The sequence below is a fragment of the Filicampus tigris genome, chromosome 5 (assembly GCF_054856515.1).
Source record: "Filicampus tigris isolate MCC_2025a chromosome 5, RoL_Ftig_1.0, whole genome shotgun sequence".
Classification (NCBI taxonomy): domain Eukaryota; kingdom Metazoa; phylum Chordata; class Actinopteri; order Syngnathiformes; family Syngnathidae; genus Filicampus; species Filicampus tigris.
Genome location: NC_141221.1, coordinates 22,275,001 through 22,296,589, shown reverse-complemented (window position 1 = coordinate 22,296,589; position 21,589 = coordinate 22,275,001). Strand labels below are relative to the sequence as shown.

General features: G+C 39.0%; 2 protein-coding genes across 10 annotated transcripts in view; both read right to left on the bottom strand.

Moving 5' to 3' along the window:
- txnrd2.2 (thioredoxin reductase 2, tandem duplicate 2) overlaps positions 1–4,861 on the bottom strand; it is a 30,043-nt gene extending 25,182 nt beyond the window's left edge. The window contains exons 1-7 of the mRNA XM_086030748.1: positions 4,752–4,861; positions 4,220–4,285; positions 4,074–4,130; positions 3,827–3,971; positions 2,771–2,845; positions 1,084–1,162; positions 441–503 (exon numbers count right to left, since the gene is read on the bottom strand). Coding sequence (XP_085886874.1) covers positions 441–503; positions 1,084–1,162; positions 2,771–2,845; positions 3,827–3,971; positions 4,074–4,130; positions 4,220–4,285; positions 4,752–4,827 — 561 coding nt within the window. The 5' untranslated portion in view covers positions 4,828–4,861. The remainder of the gene's footprint in view (positions 1–440; positions 504–1,083; positions 1,163–2,770; positions 2,846–3,826; positions 3,972–4,073; positions 4,131–4,219; positions 4,286–4,751) is intronic.
- A 1,611-nt stretch (positions 4,862–6,472) lies between these two features.
- Positions 6,473–21,589, bottom strand: part of arvcfb (ARVCF delta catenin family member b) — a 240,610-nt gene continuing 225,493 nt past the window's right edge. For 8 of the 9 annotated variants that reach the window (XM_086030443.1, XM_086030447.1, XM_086030448.1 and 5 more), the window contains 7 exons: positions 19,255–19,405; positions 18,757–18,949; positions 16,523–16,634; positions 15,513–15,600; positions 13,609–13,700; positions 12,082–12,194; positions 6,473–9,298 (listed from right to left, as the gene is read on the bottom strand). In XM_086030443.1, coding sequence (XP_085886569.1) covers positions 12,093–12,194; positions 13,609–13,700; positions 15,513–15,600; positions 16,523–16,634; positions 18,757–18,949; positions 19,255–19,405 — 738 coding nt within the window. In that variant the 3' untranslated portion in view covers positions 6,473–9,298; positions 12,082–12,092. The remainder of the gene's footprint in view (positions 9,299–12,081; positions 12,195–13,608; positions 13,701–15,512; positions 15,601–16,522; positions 16,635–18,756; positions 18,950–19,254; positions 19,406–21,589) is intronic. The other variant, XM_086030449.1, reaches the window with a different exon arrangement.

The window sequence follows — 21,589 nt, the reverse complement described above, 5'->3', positions numbered from 1 at the left end:
CGCAAAAACACTCCGGTGTTTCGAATTCCAAAAATTGTGCAATGAAAATATATCTATAAAATATCTCCTCAGGGCTGTGAAAGACTCATTGTAATGATTGCATGTTATAGAAAAATGCTTGATTTCAGTTATTGCTGCTGGGGGTGGTCCAACCAGTTTTTAAGTTTGGGGTCAATCACTTTTTCACACATGTAAGTTTGGATTTTCTTTCTGCCTTAATAATAAAAATGTTCAATTAAAAAATGGGATTTTGTGTTTATTTGTGTAATAACTAATATTGAAATTTGTATGATGATGGGAAATATGTTAAGTGTGACAAACATGCCCCCCCCCCCCGCACCCCCAAAAAAATAAAAATCAGACAGGGGAAAACACTTATTCAAAGCACTATATAATGATACTGTAAAAAAAAGTATAACAACTAATCAATTGATACCAACATTTGTGGGGATTTTGGGCCGGCCACCTGTAGCAATCACAATGTTGTTGGCAGTCAGGGTCATCTGCATGAGAAGGAATAAGGATGTGAAGGAACAGTAATGGCCGTATCCTTCGAAAAACAAGGAAATGTCAAATGAAGGTAAGTGGTTTCTAAAGCATTTTGCATTTAAACCATTGAGGAGAAATGTTAGCTTCACCGCTCCCAGTGGGTGTCAATATGATCGGCATTTCAATCACATTTTATTTATATAGCACGTTCCATACATAAAAATGCAGCTCAAAGTGCTGTGCAATAGAAACATCCAAAATACAATATAAAAACAACTCACTCCCTCCCTCCACACATACACAATGACATATAACCACAAGCACAGCAGCACTCACATAAATACAAACAAAACACACACATGCCCACAACCTGTTAAACTGTGTTACAAAGACATGGCAAGGCACAGAGAAATCATATGAGGAAAGGGTACCCAAGGGGAGCTCATCCACGCTGAGAGGAATGACAGCCCATGGCCACAGGGAGCGCTACCATCACAGACCCCCCCCCCCCCATTTAAAAACTTGCCCACAATAGTTATTAAAATGGTTCAATACCTGGGTTTCCAGCATCTTTCCTATGAATTACTAACCTACCTCTTTCCCTGCTTTTGTTACTGCTTTGATTGTGTGTTCATCCACAAGGCTACCTCTCATGTTCAGATACTTCACCTTCCTGCAAAAACAAGCAAACAAACAACACCTTTTTGATCTTATTCCAACCAAGAATGACTGAACTAAGGGCCCATGTCATTCACGCTGTATCTTCATTGGTATTTGGATCAAGCATGTCATTTCAAAATGAAATGAATGGTAGTTGCTAAATGACAGTATACATGGCATTTATAAAATGCTCAATCAGTCACAATACACATTTACTGTACATGATAAACACTCACCACACAAGTGTTGAGTTTTATAGTGTATGCAATGCACATTATTCACACAAGGTCTATGGCCAGTAGAAAAACACACGTAAAGCACACAACCAACCTGGCCGGCTGTAATTTTAATAGGTCTGAAGTGGCAACTGGAAAGTGATCTTCAGTGACAACAGTTATTGATCCTAAGTGTATAAATGTTCACTGTTGAGTGACAGTCATTTCTGATGCTCTGCACTCCCTAATGGTAGGGGGGCAAAGAGACTATGTGCGGATGGGGATGGGTAAATTCAGTTATTCTTTTATCTGTCCTTATTATTCAAATAAATGACCAGTTGACTCAGTCCAACTCTAACAGTAAAATTATACTATGCATGATATCCCGCCCGATTAAACACCTCCGGATGGAGACGTGGCGTACAAGTAAAGGATTTCAGTGTCTTTGACATGCTAGCGCCAGTTAGACATATCCGACCCTCGGCAGAGTACTCAAGTTAAAATCAAGAAAGTAGAATATGAATGGACTATGGCAATATTGAGTCCGCTAAAAAGATAAATGAGTCCTAAGACGGTTGGTCAATGATAATGTATGCACTGCAAGAGAGTATTAGTTCACTTACATTGTAAGAACATTGAATGAAGGCTAACGTTTGTGCATCAACAATACTGCTTTGGAGTAGCAGTAGTAGTATTTAAATGTTTCTTATCCTAATTGGAAATGTATTGAGTCCCCATTTCGCCATGCACCTGCTTTAATGAAACAGAGTTTGGACCCTGTTAAGCACAACAGAGCGAAAAATAATTGATTAAGATGAAGCAGACACAACTGATGTTTAAGTAAGTGAGGAATCAGAAGGTCAAACCCTCCTTTCACGCAGCGTGGCAGCGTGCCTCGCTGGCAGATTAACACATCAGATGAAGAATAGTGGGGCCAGCATTAGTCACATGTGCCTTTCAGCCAGAACCTGCCATTAAAATGGACACTGCCGTGCCCAAAGAGTGTGTTTATAATAACATAATTAGACGTGTGGCAACAGCAGCATCAGGGGCAGCAACAATTGCTTTTAAGAACGGGGGCAAGGGCAGTGCATGAGGCTCGGTTGTCCAACTTCACAATCTCGCTGTGACTTTCAACTGTCCCCTTGCACCAAGGTGCCCTGCCTTCTGTTGAGCCCCTGATACTACATCAGAAGCCAGCAAAATTCATGTGTCGACTTCAAACTGCAAACCAGTGCATCTGTATCTTAACACAGGAGAGTGTGTCATTGGTAAAAGCAGTAAAAAAAAGAAAATCAGCTTAAAGGTCTGTGTAAAAGGAGCTAACGTTAGTGTAGATCAAAATAAGTTGCGCTAGAATACACATATTCACAATCAACAATTATTGCTAATTATGTGGCACTGACTTGTCCTGGAGTTGGACCCGGTGACCCCAGTTCAAAGACCTGACGTGGTTTTGAATGGCCTCAGCCATGGTAACCCTGCAGCACACAAAAAAATAGTATTGATTATTATTATTATAATAATGTACTTACTTACAGTGTAGGAAATACATCATGACACAACAAAAACAGTGCTAAATCTTCAAGCTTGTGTGTGGTGGTAATGCAAATAGAATCCATCAGAGAAATTCCAGAACAAGAAGAAATACTGTGTTGACTTGCTGATGCTAATATCAGAATATCATGCTTTCCAGTGTTGATAATACTTGCAAATATATATTCACAGCAGCAGCATTTGTGTCAATCATACAAAGTGAAGAGGGAGGTTTCTGGAAGAACATCGCCTAAGCATACTTCACCTAATCATTTCCAAGATTGAATCATCGCTCTTCTTCCCACCCTGCACCTTAATAGGCATGTGCTCAGAAACAAAGCAGTCATCACCATTTCCCAGTGACATCGTCTGCGTCAAGTTCACCCCAAGCAAATGTCAGTGATTTTATTCTATTCTAATTTTATTTTATTTTATTCTGTCATTCTTAGCGATGACAAATGAAAGAATCATTTTTGTAGTTTGTCTAGTTTTGCTGCACTCCCTGGGGAAGCCCTATAATGGGGTACGTTATCCAAGCAAACACCCAATTTTGTGCACTACTACAAGAATGTAATTCGATAATGCTGTTTCATCAATCATGATCTAGTATGACAAAAATGTAATCAAGCTTTAATTAATTCATGGCAAATAGGTCCTGGGAAACTATACTTAGCAGATCCTACTCTGTCCATGATTGTCTTCATTTTGACCCAATTACTGATGATTCAATTAAACATCTTTGCCAGTCCGCACCGGCTTGCAATAGCTCGTATCCCCCCTAGGGGTCGCACTCCATACTTTTGTGAGGCGCTGTAATACTTAGTGTTTGTGTATTACTACGCATCTGCCCCTAGATGGTACTGTTTCGCCACTCATGGGCTTGTTAAACAACAAACACCAAGCATTATGAAACATTCAGACCTTACCAATCATGGGAAATTGGTCCTGAAAACTGCCAGCCATACTTTTTAGCATCTCTGACTGCAGCACCAAGGAGAGCCGCCTGGTGCATGAGTTTCTTCGGTATGCAGCCAACATTAACACATGTGCCACCAAGACCCCACTTGGTGCCTGTGTGGAGAAGTATAACACATAATGTGAGGTCCTGGAATCTTTTACAATAAAATATGAGTAGTACGTATATTACGACTGTTTTTATGAATAACCATTCACCTTTCAAAGACGGCTCCACATAATCCAGAACAGCAACTTTCTGTCCAAGTTGCGCAGCTGTTAGAAACAGCTCGAATTAGTTCGTCCTATTCGACAGCGTGAAATGTGCAAAGCCGGTAGGAGCATTGATTCCTTTCAGAGCTCACCTTCCTTGGAACAGGCAAGCCCTCCTGAACCACCGCCAATAACCACCACATCATAGTCATACTTCCCTGTACGTTGGACAAATAATGACAAATTTATTTTTACACGCTATTCGATTAACATAATATATAGAGACTCAAAATACATGTTATGGCATAAACACGACCGTAATAAAACTAACTATAAGTGTAACTACATTTCTGTTAATTTGTTTCATTGTGTCACTAACTAATCTTATTTTAGTTTCGGTTTCTAGTAGAACGTATTCACACACAGCCAAATTCCCATCTAAACGAAGTTTGTTTCGATATGTATGTGCTCCCCTACCACATTAAAATACAATTTTAAAACCGACCAATACTGCTTCTAATCTGACTCATCGACTCAAGTTGGGAGTCTCAGACAGATCAGTAAGTGACTCTCAGGAAGTCGTTCCACTACGCAGAAGGTAATGAAATAAAATAAAATAAAAAACATGTTCATATATGCGTACTGCATATCTACTCCGTTAGTCTCGTCACAATACAATGTTACCTGTCAAGTTTCTGGTCAAAATATGACACCAATTGATTCGTTTCCAACGGTGTCTAGCTCTACAGAGCGCAGCCATGTTGTTATGATGAAAGGACCCCAGGTTGGTCTGTGGTGTTCAAAGATTTGCCTGATAAGGAGGGCCAATGTTTCATCGTTGCTGCTGAGGGAGCCACACCACGAGCTTCTTAACAAAACGTACAACAAAAATTTTAAATACGGATACAATACGTGCTCTTAATATACATTATTTAATTTTTGATCATAAATAAATACATTTTTAAATGCATTTATAAAATACCCACTATCCTAACCCAACAACAAGGGTTTGAAACAAACAAGAAATTCACCTCTTACGTAATTTATTTTCTTTTTTTTCAGTGCAAAGGGCTCTCTTGGTTAAAATTACAATTCAAGGACGGTACAAAACTGCTAAACAAGAAACCAACATGAAGTGCAATAACACATTTTGTAAATTTTTTCAGAGGTGGGCATTTTACTAAATGCGGTCCGTTTATCGCCTTCCGCTTACAGCCGAGGTACCGTTTTGCCGTTCGTTTATCCGCCATTTTGCCCGGCCGGACCAAGTAGTAATCGTCCGGTCCGACTATCATTTTTAACGGGCTTACGTTAGCCTTTCCGGCTACCAACTTCTATCAAAAAAATGCACATCTACTAACTGGCTGGGAGTATTGTGAGTGGTGAATTGTTTACAATAGCCCAACAGAGATAGCTTTTATTTGCCAGCAACCACCGTCGTGATGAAGATGATAATGCGGACCGGAGCAAGCCAGGGGACATCATGAGAATATTTAAGATTGCATAATAACACAATACAATTGTTTTTTTGCACCTTTTCACTTTTTATTGTGTTATTTTGCAATAAAAAGAATTATTGCGAAATAACGCAATGTTATTTCAGGAGGAGAACGAACGTCTTCCACTTCCGGGTCATGGACTACATATATGTGCTCGCTATAATGTTTACACAATGTAGTTATCTTGGTTACCTTGTTTGTCTCCCCCTGGCTGTTGTTTTTTGTATGAGTTGTATGGAAAAAAAATAAAAAAATCTTCCGGGTCATAGCTTTCAAGTGTTTATTTTTCCTTCTCGTCACTCGTCCACTGGAGGGCAGACTATGCCTCGAGAACAATGATGATTTGTGATACTACAATTTAAAACTACTGTCGACCTCCTGGATACTCACAATTTGGCAACTGTGGTGTATGTGCAGATTATTTTTTCTTTTTCAATAATTTTTAATGATTTTTTTTCCTGGTATTGAATGTTAATGTTAAAGATTATTTGTGGTGTTTGTTAAGAAAAGTAAAAAAAAAAACAAAAAAAAAAAAGGGTTTTCGTGGGGTGTGTGTGAGTGAAATTAATGAATGGGCCACTCAGATTGTAGTCGCAGGCCAGAGGGGCGGAGCATTCTCGATGGGTCCTTATGAAAGTAAAACAAACAGACGTATTGGGCACCACTCATAACCTGCAACACAGACCCTCCCCCCCGAGAATACATAACTATTTAAATTTAACTATTTCGTTAAATGAGTATTTAACTTTAATTGATACTATAGTATTATTACATGACTATATACTGTATTATTATTATTACTCATGTATGATATTTATTTTCAAACCTTTGGGGACCTTTAAAAATGACAAATAGCAACTTTAAATTTGCTGAAAAAAGGTGTTAATGAGGTAGGCAGAGAAGCAATTCACATTCTTTCCAGGCATGATTTATTGAAAACACACCAAATATACACTCTACAAACCATCATGTTTCTGTTATGTTGAACATTAATATTTGCATGTGGGTATTAGTAAAATTAAAGTAATACATTCTGTCATTGTGGCACCGCTTCTGCTCGCTACGAAAGCATTAGCGATTTAACTCCTCTAGGGAAAAAAATTAAATCATCTTGAATGAGTCTAACTTTTGTAAAAGTTGATGATACAATGTATTACAAGGCAGAAACCCAACGCCAATCTAAACTACTTGGAGTTAAGGGAGGCAGAATGATGCAAGTGTGAGATGAAAGGAGGAATAGGGGGATGCCGACAGGTTCTTAAGATATGGCAGGTGAAGGGGAGGAATAAAGTTATACAAAACACATTTGTATCTACCATGGAAAAGATTAAGGCACATGATAGGCATACAACACATTGGCTACTGAGATGTACACTGATTTTGACAAACTTGAATCAGTTCTATCTACACAGGTAGGTTTGGTTCAATGTGTGCCTGTGTCCTTTTGTATTCAACAGTACAGTTGTGTGGCTTTTCATTTGATCAATGTGTCACACAACCAGAAAACCAATAAACTCTTTAATGAATGTTAAATACAATTCCTTTGGTTGTGGCGCTGCAGAGGCAGTCAGAGACAGCCTGTAATGTTTTGTTCTTTTTTTTTTCCTTTTTTCTTTTTGGAAGATAATTCAGTACAGTCCAATGAAAACACACAGTTCAAGGGACAAAAAAGGATGCAGGGTATTATTATATGGTGTTAACCTCTGGAATTAAGAGTTATACATTTATTTGTACTTTATTGAATTTGACCACAACACACATCTTTGTAAACACTGTGTAAATGCAAGCTTTTATAAAATCACGTCACAAAGAAAACCGTCAATGCAGGCACATGCCATTCGCCGGGATGACGCATGAGTGATGCGGAATATCCGTCTCCAGTTTATGCTGACTCTGAGAGACTGATGCTGGAGAACACACTAGCACGGATGTTTTGTGTGTGGTCTCACCAAGCATGAGGGAAATGGCAAAATTGACTTTATGTCACTCTGTTTGTCCAAGTCAAAGTTGTCCACCCTGAAACTTTGTAAAAAATATATACTATATCTGACTTTTTTTTTTCCCCCATTGACTTTATACAGTGTGACCTTGCAGTTTGCCTTGAAAGATTGTTATCCATTCTGCTATTCTTTTACTCCATGTCGATGGATTAGTTCACAGATGTCAAATTCCTCCTCGAGGTCCACTATCCTGCATGTTTTAGATGGTTCCCTCCTCTATATCTAAAAGATGCAGGACCTGCGTTTGACACCTGTGGATTAGTTGATATCACAAAAACAGAAAAAAATGGCACTTAAAAAGAATATGAACATCTGTACACTTTTTTCATGCGGACAAGAATATTTTACTTTAAAAAGCACCAATGAGTGCTTGATTGTAACACAGTAGGAAGAAAAATTAAGGAATAGTAAAAATCCTATTTGTAACAGGTTTCATTTCTTGATCTCTGACCCTTGACCGTACTGCAGGAGTTGTCATAAAACATATTTTTTTGCCGCATGAAACAACACTGCAATTATTTTAAAAATCGATTTCACTTACAATATATAAATAAGAGACGGTCTGCGTAACTTGGCAATGACTGGCACATGTAAACCATGTGGTTGTTACTTGCTTCCGATCCAATGTGTTTTCCAAATAATGTGGTAAATATATACCAGTAAGAGATTGGCCTTTTTGTCATTTTTGACCAAAAAAAAAAAGAAAAAAAAAAAGAAACGGCTTTACATCTTCATGTTTATAACAAAATAATTATATTCTTGCTTTTCACCACCAAAAAGAATTTATCAACAAAATGCCTTATTTCCTTGAATGCAAACCAAACAAGAGCCATTAGTCAGGGAGCCCAAGAGACTGTCATGTCATGTCAAGATGACTGCTTTCCTACCAATGTAAAGAACACCTGTGCAGATGTTGTTCATTCAATTCAATTCACATCAAGTAGTTGTTGAGATGTTGCTCCATTCGATGTCCACTCACCATCACCTTCTATTGCCCAGAGCACAACTTGCTGAATCCTCACTTTAAACTATATAATAAACTTCTTATTCCAAAGCATTCCCAGTACAATTTTCTTCAAACACAGTGAACCAAATGGGCTGTGGGTGAATGACTTTTGGGTGTATGTTTATCCATTATTCTACAGCTTCCTTTTCTTTACCACCCCCACCTGAACTAAAACTAAGATCCAGTGACTTACCAATCAATCAAACCATAACAGCCCACATCAAAATGCCAAAATTACACAACAAATTGAAATAAGTCAAACAAAATCCCACAACCTTTAAAACGGCCAGATTTAAAACAAAGCCAATACAAAAGTATTCCTTCTTGCCCCGGGTTTCATTTCAACACACGTACATTTCCCCTTCACGGTCCCTCCTCCCATTCTCACATCCATTCCTTTGCCATCGTCAACCTTGAATGTCTTGATGTCACCAGTAGATCTCAACAAGAGTCAACACTGAAGAATTCACATGCTGTCCAGTGGGAATGTCGAAATGTAAAAGTAGTAGGAATAGTCACTCCATATCTTTTTTTCATTATTATTATTATTTTTTTGGAAAGCAAAACTGCTGGCTGCTCCTGGGTAGTCGTTGTTCTGATCATGATTATTACTATCTGTTCTAATCCTCTATCTGTACAAAGTTCAACTCCAAACAAGTTCCGTATGAAATGGCAGTGGTGATGTGAGAGATCCTCCTGTGGTGTCACTCTGTCGCTGTTTTAAGCCTGGAGTGTGTGAACAAAACAAGAAAAAAACATATTAGGTGACACAGATACATAGAAAGTAAAGTTCAAGTAAAACCTCTTTTTTTTTTTTTTGCAGTAATAGGTTCTATGACCCCACTAGTCTAAATAGTATTTTGGTTATTATTGCGTTGGTGGAATAAGAATTAAACAGATGACTCCACGTGTTTTGATCCATCTCTGGAGGCTGCCATTTTGACTTTTACCACCCTCCGCAGTTGACTGAAGTTGACATCAAAGAGTGCTCTGGCTTTGCTTTGCGAGCGTCAACTGACCAAAACCTGCAAAACAGGTGAGCCGTGACGTTGGCAATGCGAGCTCGAGGGAACTTTGACATCAACTTCAGTCGACAACAGAGGGCGGTGGTATGTCAAAATGGCAGCCCGCAGGGATTGCTGATAACAAGGTGGATTGATCTGCAAGTCTAATTCCACCAAAGCAATCTTGGACTATATAGGTGGTGGTGGGTCAAATAATTTTTAAAACACTATATATAAACAGAGAATCTTCAGTTGAGTTCAAACCTTATCAAACTCATAAATCCATTCATTGGCAATGGGGTTTAAGAGATGCCTCTAATCAGTGTGCGCACATCTTTCAGTCGTATTGGAGGACAAATGGCCTTGAAAGTAGAGCCATGAAAGTAGAAAATAGTCAAGTGATTAGGATGATGACCAGGTTGATGAACTCTTGAAGTAAAACTCACAATATCGTTATTTATTTATTTATTTATTTGTTTGTTTATTTATTTATTAAATACAAAACACCACCATTGCCACTATATATCATTTCTCGTGAGACAGCAGGATGAAGATGGATATTTTGTACAGAAAACAGAGAGAAAAGATGATGATTAGTGTGGAGAAAAACGTGAAGGTCAGACATGACGTTTCGGAAACGTGAGCTGGTCAGTAGAGAAAATGGGGCACAAATAAAGATGCTGAATAATGCTGAAAGTAAAACAGACTTACACCATGGAAACATTTCAGTGCATGTGTATGTATGTGTATGTATATAAAAAAGCATAATAGTTAAATTTGTTTTAAGCTTAAATTAAGTCTCTTTAATGAGGAAAAGCCTTTAGTTGGACATTTTTTTTAATCAAATGTTTTTACAAATGTGTTTGTGAATAATTTACTTTCCTGTACCTTGAGCAATGACAACCTTCAGGAGAGTAATTCAAAATGTGTATCTCACAAAATGGGTGTGTGCATATTTTTCATTCTTTCTTGCCCTTTTGATTTAGGGTTCCCCAGGAGCATCCATGTGGAGTGCCGCCAATTGATGCCCCTTCATCATTTGCCACCAATTTGAGCAAAGACTGTCGAGGGAGGCAGCGAGTGGATCTCAGCGCACATTTCAATCAGGCAGCAGCTGCTGAATTGCAATCACACTCAACTTCAATACAACGTCTCCGAGAAGTCATTATTTGTTTTTGTTAATGCTGCATCGTTGCTCCCCGAGGTTCCAAATTAGGTCAGTGACAAAGCTGCATTACTAAAAGGGACACACACATAGGCAATCCCGGACCTGGTAATGAGATCCAATTCAAGAGCTGTATCAATATTAGTGTTGTAGGTACTGTGTCATATTTATAGTTTTCAGCTAAATAAGGTGACAAAGCACAGTTGTCATCCAATTCTACCAACCGCAGCCATAACAATAAACAGATTTTTAAATGACTTCTTCTCATATTTTTCAATCAAAACTGATCATGATCATCTTTGTAAAGGCATTACTTTTTGCTACAATTTATTTGTTTCCTTTTCATTAGATTGTTTACAAAGTTGTGGCTGATGACTGTCGTGATGACGATAAGCAATCATCTGTTTAGTGTGGCTGGCAATACAATGTTTATTTCAAATTTATTTTGCTATAAACATGAATTCACTCAACATATTTTTGGGGAATCTTTTCTACGTCATTGTTTTTTGTAAAACAATGACAAGATCCATGACTCGAACACTGTGTCTTTAGTTTGTTGTGCAAAAACAACTTTGGCTGTATTTTGAAATGGTGTCAATAAAAAAAAATATATAAATGTGCTAAAAGCCTTTATCTGAGAATTTAAATATCCTATTATAGATTTGTTTCGTTATTTTATGCAACATATGAATGTCTGAGGGAGATTAGAACATCTTCACAATTTTGTTTACATAATGATTTTGTCGGCCACATAGCATCATTGCTTAGGTCATTTTTCAATATTTTTAGAAAACAAGAAAAAATAATTTTTGGAACAGACTTGGGTATTTTTGTATTGATACTGTAACAACAATTTCAACCAGATGGGTGAACAAGTAAGCGAAAGGAAAAAGACCCAATAAAAAGTACTAACAATGTGTGTTCTCAAAATTGTGTTTTTTCTTGGTTTCCAAAAGTATGGAAAAACGACTGAGGCAATTATACGATGTGTCAGACGATTTGTTGTTACAGAGCCACGCGTTAAGTATCATTATGTAGTAGGGGGATTAAGCATGCTAGGTTGGCATAAATTGCGTGTAGCATCTTTAGGTTGTAAATGATCAAACGTTTAAGTGATTAAAACGTATTTCGTTGCGTGAAAGCAGTGAGTGGTGTGCATACAGTCCAACCAGGTGACGTGTTTGATGAGGGTGCTCAGGGACAGAAACTCTGCAAGACATTGTGTGTAGGTGAGAGGAAACGAGATGGAATCCACGAACAAATGAGCACTGAATAAAGACTGCTACAGCCCAACTCATGGGTGAGGGTGGTTACTTTGTGATTTTCTTTTTCAGACCTACCATGCATGCATTTAGACCCAGGAATCAACAGGCTGTGGCTTAACTTCACAAGCGTCCACCAGACTGACCGCAGGCCTATTAGTCCTGATATAGTGTTTCCTACTTGTGTCATTCTGTGCGATAGGATGGGTTAAAAAAACACAAAGCGAAACAAAAGGAGGTCAATGCATTGGACCAATACGCTCAAATTTACACATGCAGCCAAGTACAGGGAAGCTGGTGTTAATTTCCTGCTCTACACAAGCTACAAAGGGAAAGAAGACATACAGTAGCAACATGCAGAAGAGAGAAGGAGAGATTAGTGTTAAGGCATACAAGTCGCACTGCTATCTGGAAAATATTTGGGTGGTTGATAGCACATACATTAAAATACATATCGAAAGTAAAATGTGTGCCTTGGCTCAATGAAGGTTGGGAAACACCGGCCTACAGTAAATGGTCATAAATTAAATTCATTTGACAGAACCACAGAGTGAATCCCATTCGTTTAACAATCGAGTAAATGAAATCCAAAGCCTATGAAGCACACTTGAGTAACAATCGAGTAAATGAAATCAAAAGCCTATGAAGCACATTTGAGTCATCGGACAACAGTACTTGGAGGGTACATTTACAATAAGCTCTGCAATTAAACTCTGGTAAGTTTAAATTGGTATCTTCAGCAGACAACCATTTGATGAAGCTTCAGTCTTCTCATTGTCAAGGAAAGGGGGCTTTCCATGAGAGGCAGTTGTCGGCAGCTATTCTAATCAGAGCGAGCTTAATTACTTTGCAGACTCCAAAAGCACTTAATTAACTAGCGACTCACATATCCGAGGGCATCCACAGCCCTGAGCTGCAGACGTTAGGGATGCGCAATATATCGAAAAAATAAAAAAATCAATCAATCCATCCATCCATTATCCCGACCGCTTATCCTCACAAGGGTCGCGGGGCGTGCTGGAGCCTATCCCAGCAGTCTTCGGGCAGTAGGCGGGGGACACCCTGAATAGGTTGCCAGCCAATCGCAGGGCACGCAGAGAAACTCACACTCACAATCACACCCAGGGGCAATTTAGAGTGTCCAATCAACCTACCAAGCATGTTTTTGGAAAGTGGGAGGAAACCGGAGTACCCAGGGAAAACCCACGCAGGCACGGGGAGAACATGCAAACTCCGCACGGGAAGGCCGGGGCCGGGATCCAACCCACGACCTCTGAACTGTGAGGCGGACGTGCTAACCCGCAAAAATAGACAATTACATACACGGGAATAAATGGGCTTCAGACTGTGATTGGTCCGGCTATTTTTTTTAAAGTTTCCCATTTATAGCCTACAAAATGGGCATCCATCATAGGCGGACCGGTCGGTCACATAGGCGGAATGCCCAGCTCTGATGAATAGATTGAGCCTAATTATTTATCTGCATGAAAAAAAGAGAAGGAGGGGAGAAGAAGAGGAGGACATCTGACAATATTTCAATGGGACACCATTACTTGGTCCTCTACGGCCTAATCCCCCAGGAGACAAGACAAGTTCTGCTCGTACCTTTAATGGCTCCCGCTCTGTCAAGTCCACTGAACTGTCGCCTGTCTTGTATTTGCAGTCTTTGTCCCTTTGGTCAATGGTGGAGTAACCATCTAATGAGGTCAGAGAAGGCCGGTCAACTCCATTGCAGGTAAGAACAAATGATGCATTCAGTTGCAAGGTCATGATGCATGTTATTTACATGGGCTTATATCAACGTCATGGTTAACACAGCAGCTCCTATTGATTAATTTACTCAACGTTTGTTTGTTTTTCATATCAAACTTTGATGGACCTGTTCTCATAAGTTGTCTCTTATTTATTTATTTATTTGCATACAAAAGCAATTCTCTGTAATGATTAGTTATAGGGCTACTTGAAAATGCCTCAAAGTGAACACATTGTATGCCATTAAGAAAAAATATCAGTAGCTGCTTTGAAATGAGGACAAAATACAAAGTACAATCTTATTAGCAGAGCATCTTAGCCATGTCTGAGCAACCTGCTGCGAGCAAAGCAAGGCTTTGCATAGTCACACAACCTTTCCATGCGATTATAAATGAACTCCCAGTGATTCATTTTTCAGAAGAAGAAGGTCACGGGGCATACATTTTGAGCAAGATTAATATTTGGTATTGAAGAAACCCATCTGAAATAGCGCACAGAGGATTTGGACCATGACATGGAAATATTCAAAAACGTTGCTACCTTTGCCCCATTCAGCGGAACCAAGCAGCAGTCTCAGTTTAAACAAGTGATTATCATATTGTTTTGATGTGATTATCAGGTGAAACTACAAGGACACGCAAGAATTGCATTCTTATAAGATGGGCCATCAATGTACTTAATCTTTTAGGTCATGCACCCGATTCAAATCTATTACACTGAACTCTCACTAAATGTAAAAAAAAATACTCTTGTGAGGTCCATATTTACATTAGCAATGCAACATTTACTTTCATCACATTTTACTATACAGGAAAAAAAGTTAGATGGAAGGTAGGTAATTCTTCACCCAAAAAAGAAGCATGTTTAAAACCCCAGCCTATACAAACATCGTGTCAAGAGAGGGCCCCTACTCAAAGCATCAATAAGGAGACGTTTGCTGCCGGGCCATTGTCCCCGTTTTGGTGTTATAATCACAGCATATCACTTTCATTAAACATGGCCTGATTTCATTATGAGGAAACTTAAGGGGAAACAACAAAGAAGAAGGAAGAAAAAAAGAAAATTTGGGTCCAACATCAACAGAACATCTTCCTAATCATGTCTCTTTATACATGCTTTATATCGAAGCTGAAATGTTTAAATGTGGATTTTTCATGTTTCATTGGGAAATGCAGGCGATGTGTCATGCCGGTACTTCAAGAAATGTACATCTACAAAACAAGCTAGAGTAAGATTGTTTTCACTTCGGAGATAATACATACATACAGGATATCCATCCAGCCATTATACTAACCGGTTACCAGTACATTTTTTAAATGCCTGTTTAAAGACTGTGTGGCTGTGATACTAACCAGGTAACTACATTTGCAGGATTTCAACTACAACACTGTGGTGCTGATTAATCTCCTTCAATTTGTAAGGAGCCTTAATGGAAGTTAATATCTATGACTATGGTATGTGGCTTCAATTAGAACAATGTGACTTAAAGTTACAGTCGCTTTGTTCAGTCTTTGTTGTTCTCTTAATAGGATTTGTTCACAATAGAACAATATTGAATATTGCCAGATTCATGCTTCAAATTAGAAATGGGACCCTCATGTGATCTTAATTCCAACAAATTTGTCACAGAGATTTTTTTGTATGTGTGGATTGAATAATAATGTCAGCTAATTTTGCCGTGAAGCCTTTTGTGGTTCTCATTGCTTTATTTTGGCAAATAGCTCCCAGCTTTAACCAGGTCAAAAGTTCTGTCCGACCTTGATTCTTCTCCATAAGGGGCAGAGTTGTATCATCATAACCCGGTTTTCCATTCTTGGTTCCTTTAGGGGTTGCTGTCACCGTGGGCTGAAAGAGAATTGTTGTTACACATTTTATTATTGCTGCTAATTTACGGGCAAATAAAACACTGTTCAGCTGCTTGGTCATATTTCGTTGGGGAATCATGAAATTGTGGAAACTCTTGTCAAAGGGGTAGTTACAGGTATACTTTGGACATGCTCCCATCAGTTTATTTGTTGGGCACAACTGCACAACCTAAATACCGCTTTTAAAAAGACAGCATTGCTAGTTTGCTCCTCTTATTTTGTTACAGTAAACAGTAAAGTAACTCCGTTATTTGAAACACTCAGTATGATTCAATGTAGTTATCACACTGATTACAAACAACAACAACTATATTTACTATAGTCTATCAATAAAATAATTCATTGTGACACCTAAAACCCACTAACACAATTTTGTAAAGTCAGGACTGACCTTTTTTTTATTTTAAAGAGAAAGTCAACGCAACATTTTTTTTCAAGAATATGTTCTATGCAAGCCCACTAGTTGAAAAAGGGCATTCTGATAAATATTGCGTTTGTGGAATAAGTGTTAATCCACTCGTTTTTAGCCATCTCTGGGGGCGGCCATTTTGTCCTCTGCCGACTGAAAATGACATCACAACTGCTCACAACGACCAATCACGGTTCAGACTCCAAAAGCAGGTCAGCTGTGATTGGTCGTTGTGAGCAGTTGTGATGTCATTTTCAGTCGGCAGAGGACAAAATGGCCGCCCCCAGAGATAGCTGAAAGCGAGTGCATTTTGCTGCTTAATTTGTATTCTACAAACGCAAAATGAATTAGAATGCCGTGTTTCAACTAGTGGGCCTGCTGGGAACATATTCTTGAGAAAAATATGTTTGGGTTGGCTTCCGCTTTAAGTTGAGTTTCAAGGGCCTATACTGTACACTATGTGAAGAAGGACGTCCACTGACATACGCTGTACCTGGAAATGGCTCTTGTTCCAGCCATCCTTTGTCAAAGCGTTCCGTAGTTCCTTATAACTCCACACAGTCTGCAGCACATGCGATGCGGCCTTTGTTTCTCTGGGTGATTGGCTGCGAGGGCAAGAAAAGAAGTGGAAATAAATCACAAAATAACTCTCAAGAGGTGACAAGAGTGAGTGTAAGCAACAATCAAGCAAGTACCTGGAGTGGCTTCAGTCTTCAATTTAACTTCAAAAGCCATATTTCCTTTTATTAGATACTTTAACTAATCACATTAGATGCAAAAGGACACATAAGTAGTTGGTCTGTGGATAAACTGACTCTCTTTTAATTTACAGTAGCTCTTTGTGTGATCAATACTTTGTCACAAAAAGACCCAATTTTGAAACGGGCATAGATTAAAGAAGTGTAGTGGAATTTTCTTGGTCATAATTGGAAAGCTGTGATGCTGCTTTGAATATCTCCTTTAATACACCATTGTCAAAATGATGGATGGCCTGATAGATGGATGGAGTGTGTTTGGGTGAGAGAGAGAGAAACAGAGAGAGATAATAAAATATTGCCGTTCCATGCTTGACCTTTGGCGAGATACAATATTTCCCATGAATAGAAATATAAAGTGTCATGAATAAATTGAATAGTAGGCAAATTTATAACATATACATATGTAGATAGATGTATTATTCTGTTGATTTCATGGTATGCACAGCAGACGAACTATAAGGGAAAAGAGCATTTGCAAAGTAGGGATTGTACAAACTAGTGTTGTCAAAAGTATCGATACTTTGAAAAGCATCCACCGCGTGCACTCTGCAAGCAGCACAGCCTACCCGGCAGACAGCCTCTGGCAGTCAGTAGACTAGGGCTGCCAAGATTAGTCAACTAATCACGACGATGTCGACAGTCAAAATCGTCGACAATTGTAATAGGCAACAGTGTTGTTTATTTAAATAGTCCCAAAGTCCGGCCGCATTTCAAATAATTACTTAACTTGTTTACTTCAAGCTAAACCCCCCTTTCATAGCAGCACGGCATTGATCAATGAGCATCTAAAAAGGAAGCATGTTGTGGCTGATGCCCAATTTCATATCTGATAGAAGGACGGTCGTGTATGGAAGCTAGCTAGTTAGCACACACACGCAACCTTGTGCATCTGATGGAACGTCGCCCGCATGTCCTGTTGTGGTACGCTAACATAGTGTAGCGTCTACTGTGGATTGTGGAGGCAGTCAGTGAACTAAAACATCTTTTTTATACCCGCGATTCACATGGAACAGCAAGAGCACATTTGCTACCACACAATCACTAATGAGTACAATAATTCATCATTTATCGCGTTTAATGGGGACCAGAACCCCCGCGGTAGGTGAAAAACCACAAAGTAGAGGTTGACTTATTTATTATTATTATCTTTTTATTTTATTTATTTAAGTTTTATTTTGGGGGGGATTTAGGGTCCTGCCCTGCAGGAGAGCACTCACAGCGACCCCGCTTGCAGTTCTCCATTTTACCATGTTGCTACGTATGGCCAGTACGGTGGCAGCAGGAGGTCCAACCAGCCAGTCTTGTTCACGTTAATAAAAACATGTTTTATGCCTTTTTAAATTTGTCAGTTTTTCATCCCTGTGGCATCAAAATGATTTGAAGTATCAAATATTTTCCTGAGTAATTTTAGTATCGTGACAACACAAGTACAAACTAGTCGACTTGTCAACTACTCCACGACGACGTTTAGTGCCTGACGTCGACATGTCGCTAATTGTGTTATTGGCTTGAGGAGGAGGCACGGCATCTTATGATCCATCTGATGAGTGCGCTGAGAGAAATTAGTTTGCCACCTATTTCTTAATGTACAGTTTTGTTAAGTGTAAGTTAAGGTGAAAAGCCAGGCTCGGGCGGGATCTTGAACTATCTTTCAAAGTGGAACATGAGTGGGGAATTCCACCCTATACAAATTAGTCCATGATTATGTGCAAATGCTTCATTCCCACCATGCACAAACCACTGCTGTGGTGGGCCCAAGTTGTGCGAACGTTAACAAACTCAGTGGATGAGCTGTCCACTGGGGGTGAATATAGATTAGTGCAAAGCATTCAAGTTACACGACTGTACTTAAAAATATCAATGACATGATGAAAAAAATCTGCAGACTGACAACATTTTTGTCAATTTTTTCTGTGTGATCTTTGATAAGTCATTGTGCCGATGGAGTAAAAAGAAACGTAAGGGGTACCTGGTCCGGTTGATAGCGACTAGCTTCTCGATGGCCTGGGCCTGAATGAGAGATCGGGCATTTTCTGAGCTGTCTGTGACAATCTCGTGGATGGTGTTGAGGATGGCCACCACAGTATCCTCCTCCAAATTCTTGGCCGGCCGCTGCTGGCCGCTGGGCAAATTACTGACCAAGTCCCGCATGGCGTAACTTCCTGTTGATAAATTAAAAACAAAATGTATTACTCATAAAAATATTTTCCAAATAAGATACCAGTATGCGGTTCCAAATGTACAGTATAATATACATTACCCAAAAAGACTGTTTACATTTATTGCAGTACATGAATTAGAAATTATTAGACATCACAATAGTTGTCATCTCAATGATCAATAAAATAGCTTAGAACATTTTATTCAATCTGTACACACATTAAAAAAAGTTGGGGGAAAAGGCCTCACATAAAATCCTCACAGTAATGAGTATGTGTACTACTTCTATAATGGCTTGAGTGTTTACCTATGAGATCCTTGTTGCGGCGGTCGATGGAGAGGTTGCGCAGGGCGATGGCCACAGCTCGGACCACCTTGTCAGAATCGGAGCGCAACAGCTCCACCAGTATGGGGAGACCTTTCTCTTTCCGCACTGTAGCCCGGATATAGTTGGACCACTAGGGGCGGGGAGGGGGGTAGGACACAGAGAGCCAGATGTGAGTGCATGTTATACATTTAACACGTTTAATACGTTTATCTTTTGGGGGGTGGCACAGAGTCCCCAACAATACTAGGAACAAATGGACAATATTCTTTGTATATATCTGACAACACTACAATAATTAAAAAACACACACCTTCCTCTCCTTGGATATGACTTGTACAAATTTTACTATTACAACTTTGTAAAATGAAAGATACATTTGATGTGAAAGGAGAAGACGAAAAAGACGGGCTTTTTCCAACCTATCCTTGAAAAATAATTTGGTTGGATACATTGGAGCCACAAGATGGCAGTAGTAGCACTCAAAACTGGCAACACCTAGCAACACCAATAAGAAAGGTGGTTTAAGGTTTGAATTTTGAGAACCATCTAAGCCAAAGGAGAGAGCACAGGCTTAGCCCAGCAGCCAGATGTGACAAATGTAAAAGCAGCTCTACTTGCTGCTGAATCTGGCCTGGGGAACCTGCTGATCTGCTACCACAGGAAAAATGCGGCAAAGGAGAAAAGGATTTGTCCTCAAAATGACCACCTTTACTGGGAATCACTCCAGTTAAACCACTGAGAGGATGAAATGTGACAATAAATTGATCGATTAAAATTAACCAATCATGTGATTCTTCCAACCTAGCTGGGGGTGCCTGCTGATGACAACGTCATACGACTAAAAGGTCACACTGCCCTAATGGCTGCTGTGGGCTAAATACACACGTATAAAAAACTGTGTCGTATTTGCTGGAATCTAAAACATAGTCTTTCCAGTTCATAACTCACAGCTGCTTTCAAGTCAGACAGCCTCTCAGTGTATCTCCTTGCTGCTTTAATTGGAATAAATGTTTGATCCTGGCGACGGATTTTCTCATCTCATCTCACCTCATCAATCATCAGAGGCAAACATCTAACAGTGATGTGTGCATTAGTTTTACAACATAGCGCTGTTAGAATTATTCGATTACACGCTGTACTTCAGATGAGTGTTTCTTTATCTCATGCTCTTTTATAGTAAGTGTAGTCATTTTTGGGGGTGTTCCAATCACAAAATGTATGCTACCGATTCCGATACAAATCACCCATGAGTGAGGCTGATAAGGATGCCGATCACATGGATTAACTACACATTTTTACATTTTGGAGCTGCTCAGTACTGATTGTATTATAATCGATTAATCCATCAATTACTTTTTCTACTAATTGGTGAAACAGAATTAAAACAAAATCTTTCCAAATTTGTGTCTCTTTATCATACAAAAACAGGAGATTATTTAAAATTGACAGTGCAGAAAATGCACAAACAGTTACTGTGTTGGTCTGTAACATTTTTGTTTGTTTCCTCCCAGCACCTGATTGACTGGCGGGCGTTACCTCCAGCATCGCACCTGTTGGACATCCTAATTAGGGGACTTTAAAAGGACAATGACAACAGCAAGCTGTTGACGGATGATTCTTGTTTTCTCATGATCATTGCTCCACATTCTAGATAATCTTGACTCATAGTTCATTGCTTTTGCCTTCTGGTCCTCGTTTTGCTTGCGCGTGTATCATTGTAATGTTTATTATCTTTCCATATTAATTAAGCACCTATGTTGCTTTTGGATGTATCCCAAACTTTTATTATTTCTGAACTCATGACCCATCCTTCAGAAATATAATGGTTTTTTTTAAAAACACTGTAGTTCGGACTGGACGAATGTTTAATGAGACCCAGTTGGAGTTTACTGTAAAACTAAACACAACAAAAGGAATTACACACATCTTACATTTAAATAAAAAAAATGCTTCGTCTCTAAAACCTTGCGACGTCAATAAGACATCCCATTCAAATGCTAATGAGAAATTTGCATCGAATTCAGGAGTGATATTGCTTCATAAGGAATATTCACACACAAACACTGTGGAAACACATACACACTTTTAAGATACTACTATTCAAAGGCACAAATTCTTCCCAATCTGTGAAAAACACATTATATTAGAGTTCAAGCACAACTCTTTGTTCTCATTCTAAATGTGTACTCGATCCATGCACGGCACCACACTACCCTGGAGAGGCCAAAACATGCAGGAACAGCATTATTGTTTTTGTTTTTTTTCAATTGGTATTTTAGTATGTTTTCATTTTACTTTCTTATCAATTTATTTT